The sequence below is a fragment of the Gobio gobio genome, assembly GCF_949357685.1.
Source record: "Gobio gobio genome assembly, chromosome: 19".
Lineage (NCBI taxonomy): Eukaryota > Metazoa > Chordata > Actinopteri > Cypriniformes > Gobionidae > Gobio > Gobio gobio.
In genome coordinates, this window is record NC_137112.1 from 50,102,427 (window position 1) to 50,129,926 (window position 27,500).

A 27,500-nucleotide genomic window follows, 5' to 3' on the forward strand; every position below is an offset into this window, starting at 1 on the left:
AACACGCTTCATTTCAAGCGCTGCGCATCCACTGTGCAGTTCATTTCACGGTAAATCTAATCTCTGTCTTCAGTTCGGTTGTCATTTTCACCACAGTCCATTCATATTTTTTGAGTTTTGCCTATTTATTTTTGGGATGCTTCTCTTGAATGAAAGGCCTATAGTATGTCTTGATGAAATTATACATTCTGCTATCACTGTTACTAAAACAAAAGAAACAAATGTTTGTGACAGTCACTATATTATTTGATTGCCCCTGTTTAAGGATTAGAAGATGGATATCCTGCGTAGCAGAGAGAAGGCCAAATACAGCACTTTTCCTGGATGGCATTCTTCCCACATGTAAGTTCATGGAAATATGTAATTGTCATTGAAAATGAAACAATCTTTGCAGTTGTCATCTTTGTTGGTCTAGGGGTAAGAAAGTCATGACATTACACGCAAAATTTGCATATTACATTGTGGTTCATGGTTAACAACACCAAAGTAATCTGGCAGTAAAATTACACTTTATTCTGTTCTCTCCATATGAATATAGGTCATTGATTTATCCTTTATCCACTTTGCACACTAAGATTCATAAAATACTATAAAACTGTGTATAAAATAGTGTAAAAACATGTGGCAGGACAAAGATTGATTTTAAAAGATGCTGACATGCACACATGTATTGTGATATTTGATATTTTGCATTTCTTTTTACAATGTATTGCATTTGTGATAAGAATATAGGGTCCACTAAAAAAATAAAACTCTATTTAACATGAAAATCTATTTATATGAGAATAAAAAATATATATTTAAAATTAAATTTACAATGGACTACTTCCACCTGGCTTTATAAGCGATAACTATAAACAAATATTTAATAATCATTTGAACTTTAATATGTTCCTTGAGGTTCACTTATAATGTGATATTTCCCATATTGTGGGCGCGTCCTTAAGAAAATGAGTAGAACTGAAAATATTAGCGCACACTCCCCAAATCGCAACTTTTATTCAGTTTGACATTACAATTGTTCCATTCTGTTCTGTGTGATTTTTAAAGACTGGAATAAACTCACCAATGTTTGCAACCTTTTTGCTCAGGGGATCATATGCTCATGACTGTCACCCAATAATGTTAAAGGGGTCCTTTTATGCCATTTTACAAAGTCTTATTTTTGTTTTTGGGGTGTACTAAAATATGCTTTCGTGTTTGATTGTTCAAAAAAACATATTTCACGTTAGCACCTCTCTCTCAGTCGCGTTGTTTATTTACGGTTTCGATGAAGCCCCTTCTTCTGAAAGATGAAATGTGCTGCATTTCAATCTCCATACCAAAATTCCAGATGGCCAGACAGTGATTCATCTTTTATAAATCGTTAAAATATTAATGCCTGTGACTTGGTGAGCACGGAGACTGTTGTGTAGACTGTAAGTATTTAAAATGTTTTACTTTTAAAATGTTTAATATGAATAAATAGCGCTCATAAACGGCCGTTCTCAAGTGAAACGAGTTGAGGCTTGGACCCAGAAACGGTGTTCTGTCTGACATGTCTGACCAATTTCATGGAATGTGAAAAATCTCATTGGCAGAATAAATAACATTTAAATTAAACTGGGCATCAGCGCAATTCAATTGGTTTGTTAATAGCAAGGGAACATAGAATGAAGTGATCTCCAAAAAAGAAGTACTTGACAGTAAATACAATTTTAAGGAGTAAAAAGTACTTTTTTTCTTTAAAAATTTTAATTAAGTACAAGTATTGATTTTTAATTGTACTCAAGTAAAGTAAAAATCCCCCAAAATAATACTTAAGTACAGTAATCAAGTAAAATTACTCAAGTACTTTACACCTCTGGCCGGTTCTGTCAACACTGCACTGGCTGCTTATTAAACATCGCATACATTTTAAAATCTTGCTTATTACTTACAAAGCACTAAATGGTTTATCTCCAGTACTTGAGCGAGCTCTTAACACATTATCCTCCATCACGTCTACTGCGCTCTCTAAACTCTGGCCAGTTGATCATACTGAGAATATCCAAATCAACTCTTTTTCCTATTTAGCTCCTAAACTCTGGAACAGTCTTCTTAGCATTGTTCGGGAAGCAGTCACACTAGTTTAAATCTAGACTAAAAACACATTTCTTTACTATGGCATACACACAGAACATTATCAGTTTAAATTATTCAAATCAGATCCATGATTGTTAGGCTGCATTAACTAGGTCAGCCGGAACCGGGAACACTTCCCATAACACCTGATGTACTCGTTACATCATCAGAAGAATGGAAACTATGCTAATGTTAGTCTCTCAGTTTATCCCGAGGTTTACAGTAGTCAGCCGGATCCGGATCAGATGTTGGACCTGCGCTAGACACGACCAACGGAAGTGCCTGAAGTGCCAGAGAGACCGTGTCAACTAGACTCCCCCTGAAATTGCCTCATCGACACGGCATCCTCAATAAACCCGTCTCTCCCCTCCTTCCCTTCCCCTCTATACAAATAAAAGCGCACACATAGGTATTGCCTATAGGCTAAACACGTAATGCTTGCGTACATGCCCTCTCCGTTTTCAAAGACCCGCCTATTTGGGGTTTGCACGGGATGGTGGTGGTATAATTTCAAAATTATTTCAAAACCTATTTCATGGTTTCGTTCTCCGGCCACCAGGTGCTGTTGCTGTAAATGAAGGGGACTTGACTTGATTAGATGGATGTCTTTAACCATTGTGCTGTGTTTTGTGCATGATAAGCATCATGTTTAGATGCCATATCAAGCTAAAAGCAGTACAAAACTGCAACTGTACATGACTCTTGTTTTCTTTGACAGATATCAGCACAACCCTTCTACAGCCGCTGACCTGCAACACCCGGCGAAGTACAACAGCTCAACTGGTGAGACGAAAACATGGATGACATCGGGTACAGGAACTAGCTGGAATATCCATGACGTTAACAAACAGAATGAGATATCAACTGCAAAATTCCCTTCACAAACCGACTACACAGGAAAAGTGAGAAGAGAAAAACTGAGATCAAATAAGGGGCGGTATAAAGAAACAGACATACATGAACAACGTGACGGGTGGGACAGCACGTGGCCGATATACTGCAGAGGAAAAAGAGAAGAGAAAGAGCTACAAGATTATGCCAATTTCTATCATCATACACTTTCCAATAAATCACCTGGTTTTGAGGTTGGGAAGTGGAGATCAGGCATAGAGAAAGTGTTGGGATGTGGGCAGTGGGAACAATTCCAGCCAGCTTTTCTAACATCACACAAGAGAGACCAAACTCACCTCAGCAGCAGAGAGAGGGAACAGTGGAGGAATTGGAATTCGCAAAATATGGAAAGTATTTTCCCAGTAGTATCGCTTAGACAGCCTCCATCCTACACAGCACCACCAGCGTACAGTCGACCGAAGGACAGGGACAAGCGAGCAGGAATACCGAACGCTACCGCACAGGAACCTATAGAAACTTTTAGGAGGCAAACATGTGAAAGCAGAAAAGTAAACTTTACAGATTCAACAGAAACACGTCGTAATCCTTCAGCAAACATTGGACATTATTTACAAAAAAATAACCAGCAGAACACAGAGAGTTATGATCTCACGGGTGGACAACACGGACGGCAAGCCTCTGTCCTGCAGTACACAGCGATAAAAACAAAACCTTCTTCCCAAGCACAGCTTCAGTCTTCAGAAATGACCCATCCTGATATTTCTCGGATAAAGCAGACCAAACTCGCAAGGAGAAAAGGTGGCGAGACTGTGTTCTGTCTCGTCTCTCGTATGGGCGAGGTGTCAGGCTTGTCCAGTTCTCCAGAGGAGCCACTTAAATCCCATGTGTTACCTCTGTTAACTGATCCCAAACCTGATGACTTGACAAATACACCAAATACACAAAATCAGGATGAATATCTGAAGGATGAAGCAGTGCGGCAGCTGCATGGATCATTTACGTCTGGGGAGTATGGGTGTACACCCCAAGAACTTACAGGAGGGGATCAAAGATCCAGTTCTATCCCAGATTGTAGTAATGTGATAAAACCAAATGAAAATAAACAAGAGTTGCAATGTTATGTCCAAAGGAATGACTCACAGTCACAGAAGTCATATATGGAGACAAACAGACACGAGAAACCATACAAGGAAATCCTAGAGAAGTTCCCATTGTGGAAAGAGCCAAAATATCAGCACCACTTGATGGGTATGGCAAGGCAAAGAAATGAGCAAAGCCAAGGCATCAACTCCATAGGTACTAACACGAAGGACACCAACAAATCAACAAAAGACCGAAAGAAGAGCCTTGTGGTCATTGATGCAACTCGCGTTGTAGTCAAGGTTGAGCTTGTACTTCTTCCAGAGAAGGAACATGTCCAGTATGTGTGTTTGACAGAGGACAGTCCTTTATCAAGTACTAGGGAGGGGACTGATGAGCTAAAACAGAACCGCAGTGTCATCGCAAGCCATGAAAACAGCACTTTGGACAAGAGAGAAGAAAGGACTCGTGGAATACCACATGAGTATCCCAGGACAGGATTGCAGACATATGAGAGCATTTCCCATGGGAGTAACCCAGTGGATCCAGTAAAAGAGTTTGAGGATTCTCCATCAGCAGCCGAAACTGTTGTTGACTGGCAAGTGCTGGAAAATGAAGTGATGCTGGGACAACCCTGGAGTGGGACAACGCTGGAGAATAATGAAGGTTTAGAGGACACACTGGGAAACCAAACCACTGCAAAAGAACCTGAATTTCGAACAAATGCAAAGACATCGGAAGATTCTGGGGTCCAAACTGAAAAGACCACAGTACAAAAGAATCAAGCCACGAATCAGGAAAAGGGACCAACACTGGACGACAGTGAAGTTCAGCACAGAACAAATAGAGACAATGAGAACCATCAAAAAGATACTTCACCAAAGGAGCGTAACAAGTATAGTCCAGCAGAAGAAAACCTCTCAGATGAAATAGATGACGGGGAAGAACTGGTTTCGGATTGCTCTACACCTCTCCCAAAAACAAGAGCAGAAAATGCCATCAGAGAAGTTCAGCATGGCGTTGTTTTGTACTCAAGTGCTCTCAGAAGATCAAGCTCTTCGCCTCATTTGTTATTCACCACCTGGGATGGACCTCACACAGAGAACGAACCATCTTCTACAAACACAAAAGGCACCCAGTACTCCTCACTTCCCTCTCTCACTTTCACTGCTTTTGAAAATTCATCTCTCTCAAAGACAAGAAGCATGTCTGCTGAAGTTTTACTCTGCACGTCATCACCCCCTGAACACAAACAAGAAATACAACATGCCATGTCTCTGTGGGACGCGGTGAGTCGCATACGCAAACACACTGCTCCTGACTCCGAGACAGAGGAAGAGGAAGACACGGACGTGCTTTATCAGACACTGAACACAGAACAGTGAGTATGACGTGACGTCACCGCCATTTTAGTTTCAGTCTATGGGCACAGCGGTCACAACTACCAGAGGAAGATCAACGAAACACTCCCAGAAGGTTCACAACAAGGTCACAATATGCCCGGGACATATTCGTCTGAGAAACACAGATCTATAATTTGATTGGCGGAATAGATGGTTGGCTTCGACCAGAAGGGACCACTGGCAGCCAAACAGCAATGCACAACATTAAAGGGTTAGTTCACCCAAAAATGAAAATTGTGTCATTAATTACTCACCCTCATGTGGTTGGACACCCGTCAGACCTCCGTTCATCTTCGGAACACAAATGAAGATATTTTAGTGTAAAGCTGATGCTGAGAAAGGCTTCAGATAGGCCTCCATTGGCATTCAGTACATTTACACTCACAAGACCCATAAAAGGCACTAAAAACGTTGTTACAAAGTCCATCTCACTACAGTGACTCTACAATAATTTTACGATGCGACGACATTAGTTTTTGCGCGCAAAAAAAAATCTAAATAACACCTTTATCCAACTTGTTCTTGTCTTCCGTGTGTGTCTCCACGACGCATGCGTGAGAATATGAGCAGATCCGGCGTTCGGGAATGCATGAAATGCCACTTTAGCCCCATTTTGAGAACTACGCCGAGACCTAAAGCACGATCAATGTAGAATTCAACAGCTGAGATACGCACGTCTTCCTCTGCTCGTAAACAAATCTCTTCTGGGTCATATGTCCGAACGCCGGATCTGCTCATATTCTCACGCATGCGTCGTGGAGACACACACGGAAGACAAGAACAAGTTGGATAAAGGCGTTATTTTGATTTTTTTTTGCGCACAAAAACTATTGTCGTCGCATCGTAAAATTATTGTAGAGTCACTGTGGTGAGATGGACTTTGTAACGACGTTTTTAGTGCCTTTTATGGGTCTTGTGAGTGTAAATGTACTGAATGCCAATGGAGGCCTATCTGAAGCCTTTCTCAGCATCAGCTTTACACTAAAATATCTTCATTTGTGTCTGAAGATGAACGGAGGTCTGACGGGTGTCCAACCACATGAGGGTGAGGAATTAATGACAGAATTTTCATTTTTGGGTGAACTAACCCTTTAATAACTACTGGGACTGTCATATACATAACATTATAATGAGGACACTGCTGTAATAAAAGGTGAATTCTCTGTGTTTTGTTGTTGTTTCAGCTGTTGTGTGAAGAGCACGTCCGTACACATTCTGCACATAACTTAGTTCAAGCTTCACTTATGCAGATATGAGTTGTAATATTAAGTTACGTAGTATAAATATCTGGTTAATCTCATATAGATGCATTTTGTTGAGGTAAATAACCCGCAGCGCTTGTACCTGACAGAAGTACAGTACTCAAGTAAATGTACTTAGTTACTGTCCACCTAAGTACACTTTACTTGTATCTGTACTTTACTGAAGTATTATTTTTTAGGGAAACTTTGACTTTTACTTCACTACTTTTGAAAGACAAATATTGTACTTTTTACTCCACTACATTTCTATCAAGGTCCTCAAAGTCGAAAGTAATTTCTGTAGCAGCTTTGAAAGTCAGTGTATGATTTATTTCTTCTTTAAAAGTTTTTTTTTGTTGTTGTTGTTTTTTCAGACAGCCTATCAGTAATCACGCTTGTATACGGTCATGTGAAGTTTCCCAACATTTTTTGAACACTGATCAGTTTATAGCAAAATGGAAGAAAGTGTTTCCTCTGTGAAGTGTGTGCACCCATGGCCATACTTAAAAAGTATGTTTCAGTTTTCTGAAAAGATTAAAGATTCGTTTAGTTGGCATACAATTGATCAAAAATGTAAACGTTTGGGAGAAAGGGAAAAGTAAACAGTTGGGAGAACATCGGATGTGTATCAGTGTATTGGATCCGTGCATTTGGCCTTAAAGTGACAGCAGCTTTGTGAAGATCTTTGTAACTTTTATGCAAGTATTGAAATGAGTTTAAGGTAGTCGTGTGCTAGCATGTCGGATGGAGCATCACTGACTGGCTTAAACCACCATGGTGGCATAATGTGCCTTTATACAACAATGCAACAATAATAAAATAATGCATTGACATAAAAAATGAAATTTACTTTTGATACTTAAGTACTTTTAAATACAAATACTTCTGTACTTTTACTTAAGTAAAAATCTGTTTTTAGAACTTTTACTTGTAACGGAGTAATATTTGACTAGTAGTACTTTTACTTTTAATCAAGTAATAGAGTTGTGTACTTTGTCCACCTCTGGTACCTGATCATCTTTAGCGTCAGTGGAGCGCTCGTTCAAACAGCAACGCAAAACATTAAAGGGGGGGTGAAATGCTGTTTCATGCATACCGAGCTTTTTACTCTGTTAAAGATGTGGATTCCCATCCTAAACATGGACAAAGTTTCAAAAAAAAAAGTTGGACGTTTGATGGAGTATTTCTGTGCCAAAAATACTCCTTCCGGCTTCTCATAAGTTTCGGAAAGTTTTTTTCGAGTATGGGTTAGGGCTGCACGATTAATCGAAATCGAACCGCAATCGCAATTTGGCTTATGTGCGATTATGAAAGCGCAAAGACTGCGATTTTAATTAAATAAAAAAATCTCAGCGTGTGTGAAGAGCGACTCTGAGATCAGTAAATGCTGCTTCGTCTGAAAGACTGCGAGTTTATAACGTGCGCTAGAAAAAGCAACATGTGTCAAACATCTTCACAAACTAGTAATGAGAAGCGTTCATTAACCTGTTGTCGAAATACAACGTTTAATAACATGTTTTAACTCACTTCATATCGTCAGTCGAGCTGATGTGGCTTCTCATCACAGAATGTCAATCAGCACTGAATACTTTATTATTATGAAAATACCCGAGAGGACTTGAAGAACTCAAATACACCATATCTTGCTGCAGTGGCGTTTATTGTCGTCATGTTTAATCAAAGCATTTCTATCTTCGTTTTATTCAGCTTATAGCGCCAGCTTCGCTTCACATTAGGGATTTCCTGAACACGATTACTTCTCTGGCAAATGTGGAGTTTCTGCTCGAGGGTGCCCTCTGACCTCCAGTATGAATGAAACTTTTGGGTAGAAAATAAGAAAAATAATACTTTTAAATAAATTTATATGACAAACTATATGTTTTTCTTCAATGTAGCCTACAGGAGTTTTAATCCCCACAGTAGATGCATAAGAGGCTCATATTTCATATTAAAGACATAGACTTTAAGAAATTGATATCACAGATAAAAAGCACAGATTTTTATAATATTTATTTTTACAATAAATCCTTAGACCTTTCTAATGATTTTTAGTCATAGGCTGTCTGCATATTAACAGGTAACCCATAATGTTTTAGTTTTCTGTAAAATAGAAATATTATTATTATACTGCAGAGCTGCCAACTTTTCAAAAAACCTTAGAGTGAGATTTGGTAGCGTACAAAGCAAAAATTGCAACAACAAAAAATAAATTAAATAACAATAATATATATATATATATATACACACACACATCACAGAGAATCTCTCTGCATCAGCATTTGAATGGGGTAGTATTGTTTTTTTTATTACTTTTTTGCCTTTGATAGATAAGGTTGATAATTGTCTAATAAGACAAAATGCATCTATATGATGCTTTGTATACAGTATATCCTATAGACACACACACACACACACACACACACACACACACACACACACACACACACACACACACACACACACACACATGTTGGGTTTTCATGTTTTATGGGGACTTTCCATTGGCGTAATGGTTTTTATACCGTACAAACTGTATTTTTTATCCCCCTACACTGCCCCTAAACCTACCCATCACACACACACTGCCCCTAAACCTACCCATCTCAGGAGACATTCTGCATTTTTACATTTTCAAAAAACATCACTTAGTCTGATTTATAAGATGTTTTCCTCATGGGGACCAAAAAATGTCCCCACAAGGACGAGGATTTCGGATATTGCCATCTTTGTGGGGATATTTTGTCCCCATAACGTAGGGATTACCAGTCCACACACACAATTTTAAAGCACTATGTACACTCTAAAAAATGCTGGGTTAAAAACAACCCAAGTTGGGTTGAAAATGGACTAACCCAGCAATTGGGTCGTTTTAACCCGGTGAATGGGTCGTTTTAACCCAGTGAATGGGTCGTTTTAACCCAGTCGTTGGGTTAAATGTTTGCTTAAAACAACCCAATCGCTGGGTTAAAACAACCCAATTGCTGGGTTAGTCCATTTTCAACCCAACTTGGGTTGTTTTTAACCCAGCATTTTTTAGAGTGTAGAGGCATGATTTTGTCTAAATAGAACAAATTGATTATACAGCTTCCTACAGCACTTTTTTCAGGGAAGAAAAAGGAAAAAAAATCAGTCTGTCCTGTCTGTTGCTCTTCTGTCTGTCGTGCGGCGGCTCTTTTTTTTTTGCTGTGGCTGATCCTGATCTAAAAAAAACTGTGTTGTAGTTAAAAACTACTTTCAGTAGTTAAGCTACATTCAAGCTACTCTTTTGGAAAAAGTAGCACTACAAGTTACTATCAAAAAGTAGCTAGCTACATTGAAACTGCTTTTTTCTTTTCTTTTTTTTACAATGAGATTGTTACAAATAACTGAATAAAGGCCTTAATTGTTAAGGAAGAATGTTATAATATTTGGGGTTTCAAGCAACATAATGCAATGTAATTATGATTTCAAAGAGTAGGCCTATAGGGTTAATTCAGGGTTATTGGGACAATTTTCCCCAGTCATTTCAATGGCAAAAACTGTCAGAATCATTGCATACAATACTCAAATATAGCCTATATCTCAAACTGGCTGTCAAAGTGCAAAATTACTACAAATTTAACATCAGTGTAAGAACAAAATTTATGCACATCAACTTTGCGATGCTGTTTGCGAACATTCGTTGGAACTAATTTTCGGGAAACACAGACTCGTTTAACTATGCTTATAACGACGGAACTTGCGAACATAGCTGACGCTTTGGGGAAACGCACCCCTGAGCGTCACAGCGCTCCGCTTCACTCATAACAGGCTCATTCTTGTCAGAACCCAAAACGGGATGTAGCTTTCGGTCGCGCTACACCTTATTTATATGCACATTTAATTTGAACCCCCTCACCGAAAGCATAACTAGTCGATCATGAGTGGCTCAACAGGTAGATCTATAGATAAACTCATCTTTCAGGCATTTGACCGACCGGGTTGACACTTCAGCGTGAGAAATCGGGGGTGTGTGGCGTGTGAGCGTGTGAAACCAATCAAATGCGTGTGTCTCACGGCCAATGCGTGAGAGTTGGCAGCTCTGATACTGTTATATTTATTATTAAGTGTTTTTGTTTTTCGGCAACGATGGTTTATAAACAAGGTAGAGTTAAACTCTGGATTTGTAGCTGGTCTAATGCTGAAAGATGGAGCGGTCCCAGCGATTAAGGTTCACGGTCGTGTGTTGGAAGCAAGCAGAGCGTAAAACTGCTTCAAATGTCTGTGTGTTGTTCGCTATCGACTCGTTCATTCAAATGCGCTACTATTCCATTGTTTTTCTCTGTAAACACGCACTGGTCTGACATGCAAAACCGTTCCACTTACTACTGCTAACATTAAATCACATATAGTCCATAAACCGAATTATGTCCTCATAAACCATGAGTAAAAGCACACAAATGTTGTAAAATTCACGCATGACAAGCCGCTAAGCAAGTATATAAGTTCCAGTACCATAGAGTCGTCCTGCTGCTCATGTTCAGTTTCAGCCTCTAGATCTGATTCTGGATCATATATGTGTGGCTAAATATGATTGATCTCAATGGTTTATTTAGGATAACGTTTTTTTCCCCCACGATACGCCTCCAGCTGCTCGTTTTTTTCCGGAAAGACTCGGTACAGCCCATCTTTCTTTTATAAATATAATAAAACTAAAGACTTTTCGGAGATATGAAGGACGTAATACTACTCTATAGGTACTCAAGATTGACATGAGACTTAAACTGTGATTGGGGCTGTCATATTCATAACATTATAATTGAATACACTATTGTAATAAAACGTTGTGAATTATTCGGGCTCAGTTGTCGGGATTCAGCGTGTAATGGGAATGCATCAACATTTTTAATAACTAGCACTTGTATTGTTCTCGTATTATTTTAATCAACAACATGGTTTGATTGAAATCATTTCCTTATTGTCCGTGCGGAGGCCATTTCATTATATTTACCCATGGCAAATGCATTTTATTTCTTTACATGTAGCCTAAGTAATGTTGTACAATGATACATTTGCATTTAGTTATTTTAATGCATTGTATTTTATTATAAGGCATCAAGGCACGTCTGAATCTAACGTTAGTCTCCTGAGAGCCCTTCATCTAATCGAGGTGTGAAGGCAGCATGTTTCCTTCACTGCCTTTGATATCCCACAATTCTGTGCGTTCCATTCTGTGATAGTTGAGCTGGGGAAAAAAAGATGGCGTCCGAAAGTTGCGTTCGCTGGTCAGTTTGTGTGCAAATGTACGTTTTTTTACCAACATTTTCCACTTTTGATGTAATTTCTAGCGAGAAAATGACTGATGTAGTAATTCAATATTTGTTTATTTCTCACCAAAGCTCTCTCTATTTAGCTGTAGATCATTAAACTCTTTCACTGCCTAAGAAGTCTGTCCGAATTTAGTTTTGTGAGGTGCCTTCATGCAACGAGTCATTGCCTAGGTTTTCGGACGCAGCCTTAAACTGTAAAAGGAACCATCAGGAACCCTTTAGTCTCCAGCGCCACCATTTTCCAGAACTGCAGCTTACCTGGTGTAGCAGCTTTCCATTAAGCCGTTCGTGGGTAATAGGAGTGAGCAAGTTTAGAACGCGTACAAACCGAGTCCATGCAGACGGAGGTAAAGTGCAAACAGTGTCTTTGTTTATTGCGCTTCAATAATTAAACAATTGCTTCCAGTAAGCTTCCTGTGGTGTCGTTCTTTCAAGTTCATAGAATACAAATCACAAGTCCATACCTTGTAGACACAATCATAGCTCACCTCGCTACTCAAAAACTGTGCTTCCCTACTACCAACACACCTGTGTCTCATTACTCTGTTGCCCTTAATATTCCATACCAGAGCGCCACCAAATGGACAAATGTCAAATTACACACAAATGGCTCTTACACCTGGAGTCTCCAAAAGTGTCAGGATCTGAGACTTTCGTTAGGTGAAGAATCCTAAAAAATGAGCCCCACTTCATAAGAATCTCAAGCTGAAGTGTAAAATACATGAAGACTGGTTTTTCTAGGCTTTATTGCTTTGACAACATTAATATAACTAACAGATTTTTACCGTTTCTGAAGGAAATGTGAGTACTCCACAACACTGTCAGCAAGTTACAGTTAAAGTTTCACACTAGAATGTTTGAATTTAATAGAGAACAACAATTTTATTTAAAAATAAATGTATACATATAGTAACAGCAGTCGTGCGTCTCACGGGTATATTTATGGCAATAGCCAACAATACATCGTATGGGTGAAAATTATACATTTTTCTTTCATGCCAAAAATCATTAGGATATTAAGATCATGTTCCATGAAGATATTTAGTACGTTTCCTACCGTAAATATATCAAACATGTATTATTAGTAGTGATATGCATTGCTAAGGACTTCATCTGGACAACTTTAAAGGAGATTTTCTCAATATTTAAACTTTGTTGCACCCTCAAATTCCAGATTTTCAAATATTGTCCTAATCCTCTGGAGTTCTTCGGGTCAAAAGCTTTGGGTCATTTTTGACCCGAAGAACCCCAGAGGGCTAACAAACCACACATCAGTGGAGAGATTATTTATTCAGCTTTCAGATGATCTATACATCTCAATTTTAAAAAATGGACCCTTATGACCTCCCAGCTCCAGATATAAAGTCCATTAATGTGTGACGGACATTCAAAGTGTTTCCCTGAGATCGGCTTCAATATCCCTGAGACTGTACATGGGATGTGCCGTTTGGAGGATGAATGGATGTCTCATCTCAAAGTGGCTTTATAAACACTGATATTGCTCTCAGGATCTCGTCGCACGAGCTCCACCGTGAACTTCTGCGGTAACAGACTGTGGTAGAAGTGGTGCGCGCCGTGCTCTCGGCGCATCGGTGATGCCAGGAAAACCACAGCGCCGTCCTTACACAGATGAGCCAGTGTGTCCAGCAGAAGAGGGAAGCTCTCCGGCACGTAGACGATATCAGCGCCCAGCACAAAGTCCCAGCTGGAGGAGAAGCTGGCGTGGTCGCGGCCCCATGCCAGCGGTAATACAGCCGGGGCTTCAGAGGGCCAGCCTGAGACAGGGGCGTTACACTCAACATTCCTCTCGATCTGAGAAAGGGCCGACGGCACGTCTGTGATGGTCACATTGGCTCCTGAAACACATTACAAACACTGTCTGTGAGTTAGAAACTGCATTACAGGGAGGCCATGTTTCTACACTCACCTAAAGGATTATCAGGAACACACACTAATACTGTGTTTGACCCCCTTTCACCTTAATTCTACGTGGCATTGATTCAACAAGCTGCTGAAAGCATTCTTTAGAAATGTTGGCCATATTGATAGGAGAGCATCTGCAGTTGATGGAGATTTGTGGGATGCACATCCAGGGCACGAAGCTCCCGTTCCACCACATCCCAAAGATGCTCTATTGGGTTGAGATCTGGAGACTGTGGGGCCATTTTAGTCCAGTGAACTCATTGTCATGTTCAAGAAACCAATTTGAAATGATTGGAGCTTTGTGACGGTGCATTATCCTGCTGGAAGTAGCCATCAGAGGATGGGGACATGGTGCTCATAAAGGGATGGACATGGGCAGAAACAATGCTCAGGTAGGCCGTGGCATTTAAACCATGCCCAATTGGCACTAAGGGGCCTAAAGTGTGCCAAGAAAACATCCCCCACACCATTACACCACCACCACCAGCCTGCACAGTGGGAACAAGGCATGATGGATCCATGTTCTCATTCTGTTTACGCCAAATTCTGACTCTACCATCTGAATGTCTCAACAGAAATCCAGACTCATCAGACCAGGCAACATTTTTCCAGTCTTCAACTGTCCAATTTTGGTGAGCTGGTGCAAATTGTCGCCTCTTTTTCCTCTTTGTAGTGGAGATGAGTGGTACCCGGTGGGGTCTTCTGCTGTTGTAGCCCATCCGCCTCAAGGTTGTGTGTGTTGTGGCTTCACAAATGCTTTGCTGCAGACCTCGGTTGTAACGAGTGGTTATTTCAGTCAAAGTTGCTCTTCTATCAGCTTGAATCAGTCGGCCCATGACCTCTGACCTCTAGCATCAACAAGGCATTTTCTCCCACAGGACTGCCGCATACTGGATGCTTTTCCCTTTTCACACCATTCTTTGTAAACCCTAGAAATGGTTGTGTGTGAAAATCCCAGTAACTGAGCAGATTGTGAAATACTCAGACCGGCCCGTCTGGCACCAACAACCATGCCACGCTCAAAATTGCTTAAATCTCCTTTCTTTCCCATTCCGACATTCAGTGTGGAGTTCAGGAGATTGTCTTGACCAGGACCACACCCCTAAATGCATTGAAGCATCTGCCATGTGATTGGTTGATTAGATAATTGCATTAATGAGAAATTGAACAGGTGTTCCTAATAATCCTTTATGTGAGTGTATGTGTGAGCTTCAATGGCAGAACAGTTATTAAATAATGAGAAATCATGCCAATAATGTTAATACACTGCTCTTTGCTAAGATTTGAAATCCCTACCATGAAGGGAAAATCAATGAAGATTACACAGACGCTCATGCGGAGTCGTTTCCACGTGTGTCAGCATTATGAGACCTTCATGGCAAACAATTGCACAACCATAACTCAATCTTTTACCTAATCGTGCCGTCACTATGCCAACCAGACCGGTTCCTCCTCCCAGCTCGATGATCCGCTTCCTGCTGAGATCCAGAGACTCCTCCTCCAGGAACTGACACAGATGGAGAGCCTACGACAAAGCGTATCAAAGAAATGACTTATTTTAATATGACAATTTTTTCCAAACATGGGATTAGATTATAATTTAGATTTACAACTTAGTCAACTTTTAATGTCTGACTAAAGATCCCGTCTGAATTCAGAATGGCAGACATTCTTAATTAAAAAATAAAATATGAATTTGTTCATTGGTTTCCGATAATCTCAGGCTGCTATGGTCAGGTTTGTTTACACTGTATTATCAGGTTCCCACGAGTTACTACAAACCGAGTGAACCTGACCTGTCCATTCCAGGTCACCGTACTTCTCAGAACCTGCTGTATCCACAAAGAACTTATATTGACAAGAAGTGAAAGGCCATAGAGCGTCCAGCGACCTGCGCTTCCGCCGTTCTGGCATTTGTCTATGGAATTCCAAAGCTGCAAATATTAAAAATAAATAAATACATAAATAAATAAATATACAAAGAAATGTATAAAAGCAAAAATAAATAATAAATATATATAGAAAAGCATAAAAAAATATTATTATTTATAATTTTTTTCCTTATTTATGTTTCTATTTATTTTTTCAACATTTATTTATTCTTTTATTTATTTATACATTTATTCATTTATAAATGTATTTATTTATACATTTATGTATTCCTACATTTCTTTGTCCGTAGGGTAATGAGGAGGGTGTGGTTTACCTCAGACAGAGCAATCGAGCTCAGAGAAGGCGAGGGCGAAGCTGAAATACAGTAACTACTGACGCTGATACTGTCTGTGATGAATGACTTGGACAGGTTTATGGCCAAAGTCTTATATCACAGGTTAAGTCATATCACCCTAACTGTACTGTGTGACATGGATAGGCTACTCTTTATTCCGGTCATGGCCGTAGAACATCGTCTGGTCTGGATTTGTAAAATGTCCTGGGCTAACAAACATGAACAGCAACATCTTCAACAGATCTGATAACAGGGACTCAGAAATGGAAGCGCTTGATATTGTCCATTAGGTGTCAGAACACACGGAAAGGAAGAAGCGCACAAATAGTTTAGTTTTGGCCTCAACGCTTCGCCCTCGCCTACTCTGAGCTCGATTGAGGTAAACCAAAAATGTAGAAATGCAGAAATAAAAAAATGTGGAAATAAGTGAAAATAGAAATGAATAAATAAATAAAAGATTAAATAAATAAATGTGGGGGGGAAATATGTATATACATAAATAAGGAAATAAATGTATGTATATATATATATATATATATATATATATATATATATATATATATATATATATATATATATATATATATATATATATTTTTTTTTTTGTTTGTTTGTTTTTGTTTTTCTATGTATATTAAATAATATATTTATTTGTTTATTTTTGCTTATTTTACATTTCATTTTAATATTGGCAGCTTGGAGTTCAGTTTGTCCAGATTTGGCATTTTCACCCCAAAATGGCGGCCGCCCCACCGAAGCGCCACCTAGTGGCTGTTCCCAGAAAAGCATCAGAGATCGCCGCTCGTCCTCTATGCTCTCCGGTACCGATATGTAAACGGTTATGCCGTGACTCACGGAGTCCCACACGGACGCAGACACGCCCAGGTTCGCGCAGTAATGCTGACGGATGGTGATCTCCTGTCCGGAGACTCGGTATGTGTTTTCTGCGCTGAACGTCTCCTCGAATAGCCCATCGTCCGCTGGAAACACGAGCTCGGGCTCTCCGCTCATGATCGCCGTCTCTGAGGTCAATGTCTCCTCGTTTTGTGAAGCTTTGATCACAGAGGGAAATGGAGAAGTAGCGGGACAGGCAGCCTTGAGTACGGAAAGCCATCAGACCCAAAACAGGCGACGACCACCGGGACATGTGTAGAGCTCTGAGGCCATCTTCTGTTGGCACATCTCATTCTGATCAAGATGTTTCTACTGTAATAACATCCACTGTGATACACACCTCAGACTACTTGTTTTATTCGCTTTTATTTTATGTAAATGGGGTTTCATTTGACACACAGCATAAAAAAACACCACAAGTTATTAAAAAACCTTGAAAGAAATGCTGATCAGTCCCTTATATATCTACATAACATACAGTCTTGAGTTAACCATCTACGTTTTGCTTTGTTTGCACTGTAGCATGAATTAATAATTCACATATTCTTCTATATCTATTATATGTAATTCTGTTGTTTCCCGTTTAAAGAAAGACAGTGAAGTGTAAATACACTAACACTAATATTGTTTTAATTATAGATTACCACAGTTGTTTGTTAGTAGGGGAGAGTGGGGTAAGATGAGCCATGCTTTACTTATGAGGTCCTCAAGATAAAAGAGAAAATAAGGCTGACGTGCAATGAAAGTAATTTCAGGATGTTTGCCATCATTTTAAATGATCAGAATACATCTATGATAAATGGTTCTAAATGTGTGGCTTCTTATTAAAAAAAAGTGTTCATGTGGCTCAATTTACCCCAGGTTAGGGGTAAGTTGCACCATCTGGGTGTAAACGGACCATCTGATTGAATCTGAATCAAACCCATGTGAGACTGTAAAGATAGAAAAACACCTTCAATAATCTAATTTCCTTTCACGATATTCATATTTCTGTTCTTAAAGCACTTAAACATCATAACACTGACCAGATGACGTTACAATCTCAATATCTTTAATTGTTTGCATTTCTGAAACTATATGTTGAACACCAGCTGTGTAACCTTCCCAAAAACAGACTTAACAGAGTTTAAATATCAATAAAAACTGAATTAGAATGAATGAATAAATGTGATTGAAACGAATAAACCTTTAGTCAGCCGGTTCTGGTCATGGCAGTGTTTCTGCAGTGCTGAACATGTTCATTAGCGATACAGGTGGAAATATATATAAATATATTAATATATGATTGAGCATCTTCTGGTCATGGCAGTGTTTCTGCAGTGTTGAACATGTTCATTAGCGATACAGGTGGAAATATATATAAATATATTAATATATGATTGAGCATCTTCTGGTCATGGCAGTGTTTCTGCAGTGTTGAACATGTTCATTAGCGATACAGGTGGAAATATATATAAATATATTAATATATGATTGAGCATCTTCTGGTCATGGCAGTGTTTCTGCAGTGTTGAACATGTTCATTAGCGATACAGGTGGAAATATATAAATATATTAATATATGATTGATCATCTTCTGGTCATGGCAGTGTTTCTGCAGTGCTGAACATGTTCATTAGCGATACAGGTGGAAATATATATAAATATATTAATATATGATTGATCATCTTCTGGTCAGATTGGCTGTACTTGTACATTGTTCCTATCAAATAAATATAAATATTGTGTAACATTATATTGAAATTATACCAGTTTATCCTTCAGAGATTTAACTCAACTTCAGTGCCTTATGGTGGGGTAAGTTAAAATGCTGGCTCAGTTTACCCCACAGCATTTGGCTCACTTTGCCCCATAGCTGCCATTTTGGATGAAAGTAGGTAATATTGAGCTGAATGATTTGCATGGTTTTATTCATTGATAAATCACCAATATGAATCATAAATAGTTTAGACCTGCATCTTAGATGCATTACATCTGTTATGATGAAGTGTTACTTTGACGAGCCAAAAACTGTTTTAACAGTAAACGTGCGCCTTCCTCTCCTCACATGTGCTTCTCCTGTTCACAGTCTGGCAGAAATAATGGGAGGATCCAAAATACATGGTCACATGACAATAAAAGTGTACAGTTGCCAAGATAAACTTACCCACTGGCTCATCTTACCCCGCTATATGGGTATGTGTCTGCATGAGTGATGTGGTTACAGGTCTGAAGAGCTGAAGAGGACCAAAGTGAAGACAGGTCAGAGAAACAGTCTTAGTAGTTTATGGAGCTTCTTGCTGAGAACATATACGTCATATTTTTGCATGATGTTATTCTCCAGACCAGGTCAGCGCAAATCAGTCAAAATCTCCAGGTTCACCGTCCACACGGCAACACTGCATCCAGAGTTTCTAAAAGTCTTCAAAAGAGTTTGGTTTCAGTGTCCGGACACTGCGTTTGCGTGTGGAACGGTCAAACCGCGGTTTTGAAAATACCTGTGTCCGTGTGGACAGGGCCTTAATGTCCTAAAACTAAAGTGTGCCACACGAGTCCTGAAAAGTGAAGCCAAAGCATGTCGATCGCCCCCTGGTGGCTGTGTGCAGTACAGCTCATAAACCTCACAATGGGGCGTCAACCAAATTAAAGCAGCACTAGGTAGGTTTTGCTCTCGGCTCCCCCTACAGTTGGGAAACAGTATTGTCCTCTACTACTGTCGTAAACTCTGTCACTCTTCATCAGGGGATGCATCGCACGTTCATTTACTGACATGATAGCCCTGAACACTGCAGGAGTTCACATGCGTGTTCTGCTTGCGTCGCGTGTGAAATCCTTCATCCCAGGTACAGTGGCATTTGTTTCAGCATGTCATATGAATATCATTTCATGGGTTTTATTTTTTTCAAACGCCAAATGATCGCGATGTTCACGTTTACAAGCCAGCGTCATTATAGTAGCCTAGTCTATTGGTTCCCGTTTTACAGAATCTATATGATACTTCAATTCAATGTTTGAGTGGTAGATAATAACCATACATCGTCAATATTATAATATCAAGCTACCATAGATGAATCTGCAAATTTGAAAAATCGATTTGCATTATAGCTTGAGGCAAGACAAATAAACCAATATCACAGACATGTTAGGTATCGTAAAATATGATTTTGTACGTCTTATGTATTTACTTGTAAGAATGTAGCCGCTCCTCCTTCAGCTCACGCCAACGAGCAAACGCTGGCCAATGTTGATCCTCCTGTCTTTAATCCCATCACTTTCTCCTTTCCTCTTTTTGCTTTCCTCCGACAAAACCTTTGCTTTCTTATTTTTCTGTGCTGCTTCAGACATGACTATAACATCCGGCAAACAAATGATAGTTTTTCTCGCACGTCCGAATTTAAGGAAGTGGTGGTGGAAGTGACGTATATGCCGTAAAGCAGTCGAATTTTGTAGTTCTTTTTTTTCTCAGGTTACTACCCGAAACCCGAAGTTTAAAAGTACGATTAAAAACGATACAGACCCCGTCAGGCTATGGCAGACGTGTCACTCAACCTATTGTAAGTCGATGTATCATCACAAGAGGTTTGAAAATATATTATAAAGGTTGAAAAGTTACCTAATGCTGCTTTAAACTAAATACACTTTAAAAAAAAAAAATTCTCAATTGTTATTTCTGTTTCATCGTTCTATAGTGGAAGGAAGTGGAAACACATTTTACAACCAATGACTGAAACGAGAGATATTAAAGAAAGAACACATTTATGATGGTTTACTGTGTTCTGGGTTCATCTCGTATATCATCAATAACATGCAAACGGAATCTTTTAATATCACTGATGTTATCAGGTGTTTTTCCCTCCTCTATGTTCTCACTATAGCCTGGAGTATCAAATATGATCAAAAACGTTCCAGAGCACTTTCAGTCCGGAGAGCCCAGAGGGTCAAAGGTGCTTCTGTGGAGAACCGTTCCCAGTATTATGGGATGGAAGCACACATGAGCTTTGACCGGTCCTGTACGTCGGGCACAGACTCCGAGCGGCTGGAGAGCAAACACTGTCCTCTGTGTTACTGCACAACTCGCAATCATTCAGAGAAAATGGCCTGCTCTCAGTCCTCCAGGTTAAACAAGCTCATCATGGACTAAACAACAAGAGCGAGCCACAAAGTACAGTATGCTGGTTTATTACTGTGAATTTTATTATCAAAAGTAGACACTTTATAACCAACAACATGAATGTTTTAAGAATACAGTAAAGCTTTAAATTATTGAATGAAGTGTCACATGTACTAACATGTTGATAAAATGCACTTAATTATACCTGCATGTAATTCATTTCAGTAATAATTACACTGTTGACCTTCCAATACAGACCAACCTGTCGCACTGCACATGATCGGTAAGCCCCGCCCCCTCCTTAGTTACTGTTGCTAACTCGGACAAACAAACAGAGATGTTGTGGCTGGGACGATTTTCGCGCGTGTTTACCCACGTTTAACACCTCGTGACGAAATAAAGGGCGCCAATGTGAGTGTGCACACCAGCGCGCAAAACGGCAGGCGTAAAAGCGTAATTAAAAAAAAAACGCCTTGGGTTGGTTTTGTTGTGTTGACGCGGCGTGTTAAAAACTGTCCGACCAATGAGATCGGTGCTTTAGTTGATGTGCCTGGAGCTGCTGAAGTTACAGTAAAACTCCACTTGGTGGCGCTCAAGCACAAAACGCTCTAGCGAGCACACATTGATACGATGAAGAGGAAGAAGATGAGCTGCTAATGCTGCTTGCCCGTTAGCAAAAGTGTGTGAATGGTTTTGGCCATAGATGTATATAATAAAGGCTAGATGTCTTACGGCGGAGTCTCTAACGCCATCACTGGCGGCCATCTTGTCACAGGCAAGCTTTCTGGCTCCTGATCTGAACACAAATACTATTATCTCGCTGACATCTGGACGGATTTACAAATGGTTTGGTTTCTTACTAGCGTTATTAACGTGGCTATAATTCTGGATGCTTGAACAAATGATGAATAATTATTCATAAGTATGTAGTTACATAACTCCATCTCTGACGTTTATAACAAACCAAACAGTTTGAAAATCAGTAGAAAATTGAGCAAGTTATGGTTATTTAAAAAGTACACGCACCATTAAAACACAATGAGTGAGCGAGCTGACTGTGACAAGATGGCCGCCAGGTGCGGACGAGACATCTAGCCTTTATTATGAATACTGTATCTATGGTTTTGGCAAGCACGTAAATCGCCCGTCTCTCTTCTTCTTCTGCGTGACAAGCGAGTGTCAGAAGTGTAAAGTGGCGCCACCTTGTGTACCGGGAGCGCCATCATCTACTGAATGTGCACGTTCACTCAGCAAATCACCAGTGGAAATCGCTTGGGTGTGAACCATCGACTTTAATAACATGTGCGTAGTGTCCGTGACTCATAGGATCTGAAGAGCAGTTCTGAAGCGTAAAGTCGGGTCGAGCTGGCGGCCATCTTGTGTCACTCCCGGATAACAGAAAATGGCAAAGAGGCGGGACGTGGGCGGAGCTGAGGTGACGACTAACAGACAGCAGACAAACGGCAATCCACCTGTCACTCAAAGTGGCCACGCCCTTAATTATGCAGAACTTTAAGGATTTATATAATGTAAAGGAATGAGTTATAAAAACATTCCCCCCCTCACAGTCGTCATGAAGGGCAACATTAGCCGTACAGACCAAAAGCACAGTTTGTCCCAGACTGTAAACATGTGTTCTTCTGCTGTAAAGTTGGCCATTTTAACATGAGCTCAATGAGATTCTCATGAGCTTCAACTCATACTCAACTGCCATTGGCTCATCTGCATTCGAGGGGCGGGGCTTACCGATAGGTCAATTATTTAGAGTCTAATATCATTCCTGAGTGTGTGTGGCTGATCTGTTGAGATTTGATCACAGTTAACGATCGTTATGGAGTTATAAAAGCACCATTCTGCATTCTGACCACACGGATCGCACTGACCAACACAACATATTAGCACCAAATCTTCATTTTCATCACCCGTGACCATAAGCCGCTCCTCTTCTCCTTAAAAGCGTCTATAAATGAACAGCTGCATTGAGTCCTGAAGAGGCTGAGAGTACTTCCTGTGCAGCTTTACCCAGTGATGGACATCTTTAGCTGTTCTTACATTCGTGGTTATGAACGGATGATGAACTGGAGGTCAGTCTTTGAGTCGTGTCCAGGCAGATCCGCAGAGGCGGTCAGTGACCCGTCCTTCCCTTCATGCTGCTGGACGTCCCAGCATCTGTCTCGCGTGTCCCAGTCACCTCTGACCTCCAGATCAGCGCTCAATGAAGCGAAGGTTGATCGCTCTCTCTGGAACCAGAAGAGTTCTGGTCATCGGATGGACAGTGTCGTTCTCTTCTGCCGGCTTCACATCGAACTGCATTAAAATCTGTGAGAGAGAAAAGAACGTGCGGTCAACACTCCCGTATATCACACCCATATCCCGATACCTTAGTTCTCCCGGGAAACTCCCAAACCTCTTTATATCAATAATCACATCAATATACACTCACCTAAAGGATTATTAGGAACACACACTAATACTGCTCAAGAAGAAACAGAAATTTTCGCCCCATTTCTGTTTTGCCTTTTATTTCAAAAGTTTTAGAGAAAATTGTGCTGAATCAACTTCAAAACTTTATGACTAGCAATTCTATTTATGAGGTTTTTCAGTCTGGCTTTAAGTCCGCTCACAGCACTGAGTCCGCCCTTCTGAGAGTTGTAAATCTACATCTCCACTGACTCTGGGGACTCTGTGGTTCTTATTCTTTTAGATTTATCAGCTGCTTTTGATACCATAGACCACTCCTTACTATTATCTAGACTAGAGTCTTGGGTAGGTCTAAAAGCAAACGCTCTGAAATGGTTTCATTCATACCTATCTGACAGAACATTTTTAGTGAAATTGGGGTAACTTTTGATCTTCCGCCGCTCCTCTGACCTGTGGCCTTCCTCAAGGCTCTATTTTAGCTCCCTCTCTATTCTCTTTGTACATGCTGCCTTTGGGCTCTATTCTAAGAAAGCATGGTGTGTCCTTTCATTTCTGCGCAGATGACACTCAAATCTATCTTCCAGTAAAGAAAAACAACTCCACTGCGATCACCTCTCTTCTCCAATATTTAGAGGAGGTTAAAATATGGCTAGCCCAGAACTTCCTCTTCTTAAACGAGGACAAGACCGAGGTGATTGTATTCAGTCCAAATGAAAACTCTCAGTGTATAAGTCCTGAGCTAGAAAGTTTATCCGCTTTTAGATCGACACGGGTGACGAACTTGGGAATTATTTTTGACTATTTTTGACCTGGCGAATCGTTTAGGCTGAGGACAAAGTGAAGTTTCATTACTTTTTTATTTTTAGGCTATTTAACTTTACATTAGCGTTGTAGCGCTGACTTTGAATGTTTGACTGAATTGTTTGCTTTATTTCATGTGTAGCTTATTATACATTACTTCTACTTTTGTATTATTAATCATACATTAAATGACATGAAACACAACCCAGTCTCTTTTTGTTAAATGCAATTTAATGTTATCACAGTGATAATCATATTGTCTGAAGCATATATTAATATACAGATTTTCTCCTCATTGTTGTCACTACTAGAGCAAGCTCCTGATTGGTTAACGCGGCGCGAATATATTCGCCAAAGTTCAGATTTTTCAACTCGCGCCATTTGCAAGTCGCAAATCACACGTCAAAAGCTTAATTCGATGCCGTGCAATTCAGCTGCAGAATGTCTATTCGCGTCTTTGTATTGACTTAACATGTAAATCACTCGCGGGAAACGCGTCATTCGCGTCCGGTGTGAACGCACCATTAAAGCTGCACTATGTAACTCTCCCGTCCGCTAGAGGTGGCCTATTCAGGGGCTTATGAGCTGTACTGCATCCGCCACTGGGGGGCGATCGAGACGGCTTCAGCTTTCAGGACTCGTGTGGCACGCTCGAGCAGCGGCAGATCTTAGTGATCACATTCTGATTAAATATGACAGGTCAGAAGACGAATCGTTTTCAATACATTGGATACAGAAACTAGATCAGGTCAGTTCCGTTATATAATGTGAAGTACCCTAGAAAGCGCCAGGTAGACCTCCAGCTCAGCGATGCGGCGGCCGATGCAGCTGCGCTTGCCCACGCCGAAGGGAACGGAGGCATACGGATGGGCCTCGGAGCGGCTCAGCCAGCGCTGCGGGACGAAGGCGTCCGGATCACGGAAGTGCTTGGGGTCGCGGGACGTGGCGTAATGGCAGAGCGTGATCAGAGTCTGTGAAGGAGCGAGCACACGCCGGTAAACACCAGCTCACCTCAGAGCAATGCAGACTTCAACAGCACAGAAACAACACTCACGTTTTTAGGGATGAGATATCCTCCCACTGTAATATCTCTGTCTGGGATGACTCTCGCGTTGGCCGGAATCACCGGATAGAGCCTGAAATGTTTCAATACTTAAAGGATTAGTTCACTTTTAAATAAACTTTTGCTGATAATTTACTCACCCCCATGTCATCCAAGATGTCCATGTCTTTCTTTCTGCAGTCGAAAAGAAATTAAGGATTTGGATGAAAACAGTCCAGGGTTTTTCTCCATATAATGGACTTCAATGGGCTCCAAACGGTTCAAGGTTCAAATGACAGTTTCAGTGCAGCTTTAAACGACACCAGATGATGAATAAGGGTCTGATCTAGACAAACCATCAGTTTCTGAGAGAAACCCAGCAGTATTTATGATATTATTTTACCTCTTATCAGACGAACGTGATCATCTCTGATCTCTCCACCATAACTTCCGCTAAGTGAGGTTAAAATACGAGCCTGGTCATAGATATATCGATAGTAGATGCCTCATTCTACTGATCCGTGCAGGCGCTAATGAGGCATCTACGTATACATCTATGACCATGATCGTATTTGACCTCACTTTCCGGAAGTTATGGCGGAGAGATCAGAGATGATCACGTTCATCTGATAAGATGTAAAATAATATCATAAATACTGCTGGGTTTCTCTCAGAAACTGATGGTTTGGCTAGATCAGACCCTTATTCATCATCTGGTGTCGTTTAAAGCTGCACTGAAACTGACATTTGGACCTTGAACTGTTTGGAGCCCATTGAAGTCCATCATATGGAGAAAAACCCTGGACTGTTTTCATCCAAAACATTCATTTCTTTTCGACTGCAGAAAGAAAGACATGGGGGTGAGTAAATTATCAGCTAAAGTTTATTTAAAAGTGAACGAATCCTTTAATAAACTCAAAATGAACAGAATGGATGAACTGTGTTTGACATAGAACGGATTCTACCTGAGGATTTCCTTCATCACGGCCTTCATGAGAGGCATGGCAGCGACATCAGCAGCGTCTGGGACGGCTCGGCCGCACATCACAGCCAGAACCTCGTCCCGCAGCGCCATCTGGACCTCCGGATGCCGAGAGAGCTCGTACAGAGACCACGACAGCGTGCTGGAGATCTGGAGGAACAAGCACAGGTCAGGAGTTAGTGTTTGGACACCTCCTCAGTCCTTATTAGACTGGTTTCATTACTGGATGAATCAGTGTTTTTGAACAAATCTCTTGAGTGAATGATTCACTGAATCACTCATAAAGACTTCACTTGTTTCATGACTGGATGAATCAGTGTTTTTGAACGAATCTCTTGAGTGAATGATTCAATGACTCACTCAAAGACTTCACTTGTTTCATTACTGGATGAATCAGTGTTTTTGAACAAATCTCTTGAATTAATGATTCAATGACTCACTCATAAAGACTTCACTTGTTTCATGACTGGATGAATCAGTGTTTTTGAGTGAATCTCTTGAGTGAATGATTCACTAACTCACTCATAAAGACTTCACTTGTTTCATTACTGGATAAATCAGTGTTTTTGAACAAATATCTTGAATGAATGATTCAATGACTCACTCATAAAGACTTCACTTGTTTCATGACTGGATGAATCAGTGTTTTTGAACGAATCTCTTGAGTGAATGATTCACTGAATCACTCATAAAGACAACACTTGTTTCATGACTGGATGAATCAGTGTTTTTGAACATATCTCTTGAGTGAATGATTCACTGAATCACTCATAAAGACTTCAATTGTTTCATGACGGGATGAATCAGTGTTTTTGAACGAATCTCTTGAGTGAATGATTCAATGACTCACTCATGAAGACTTCACTTGTTTCATGACTGGATGAATCAGTGTTTTTGAACGAATCTCTTGAGTGAATGATTCAATGACTCACTCATGAAGACTTCACTTGTTTCATGACTGGATGAATCAGTGTTTTTGTACGAATCTCTTGAATTAATGATTCAATGACTCACTCATAAAGACTTCACTTGTTTCATGACTGGATGAATCAGTGTTTTTGAACGAATCTCTTGAGTGAATGATTCAATGACTCACTCATGAAGACTTCACTTGTTTCATTACTGGATGAATCAGTGTTTTTGAACGAATCTC

General features: G+C 40.2%; 2 protein-coding genes across 2 annotated transcripts in view; both read right to left on the minus strand.

The window, feature by feature from the left end:
- Positions 1 to 12,316: 12,316 nt before the first annotated feature.
- LOC307143588 (EEF1A lysine methyltransferase 3-like) lies at positions 12,317 to 17,307 on the minus strand. The gene is made up of 3 exons (XM_079845315.1): positions 16,973 to 17,307; positions 15,304 to 15,415; positions 12,317 to 13,823 (listed from the first exon to the last, which is right to left on the minus strand). Exons 1-3 carry the CDS (start codon positions 17,126 to 17,128, stop codon positions 13,435 to 13,437), a joined length of 657 nt encoding a protein of 218 aa, XP_079701441.1. The 5' UTR covers positions 17,129 to 17,307; the 3' UTR covers positions 12,317 to 13,434.
- A 5,999-nt stretch (positions 17,308 to 23,306) lies between these two features.
- Positions 23,307 to 27,500, minus strand: part of cyp27b1 (cytochrome P450, family 27, subfamily B, polypeptide 1) — a gene marked incomplete at its 3' end in the record, with an annotated part of 11,104 nt that continues 6,910 nt past the window's right edge. The window contains exons 6-9 of the mRNA XM_079845316.1: positions 26,331 to 26,497; positions 25,378 to 25,459; positions 25,100 to 25,294; positions 23,307 to 23,420 (exon numbers count right to left, since the gene is read on the minus strand). Coding sequence (XP_079701442.1) covers positions 23,307 to 23,420; positions 25,100 to 25,294; positions 25,378 to 25,459; positions 26,331 to 26,497 — 558 coding nt within the window. The remainder of the gene's footprint in view (positions 23,421 to 25,099; positions 25,295 to 25,377; positions 25,460 to 26,330; positions 26,498 to 27,500) is intronic.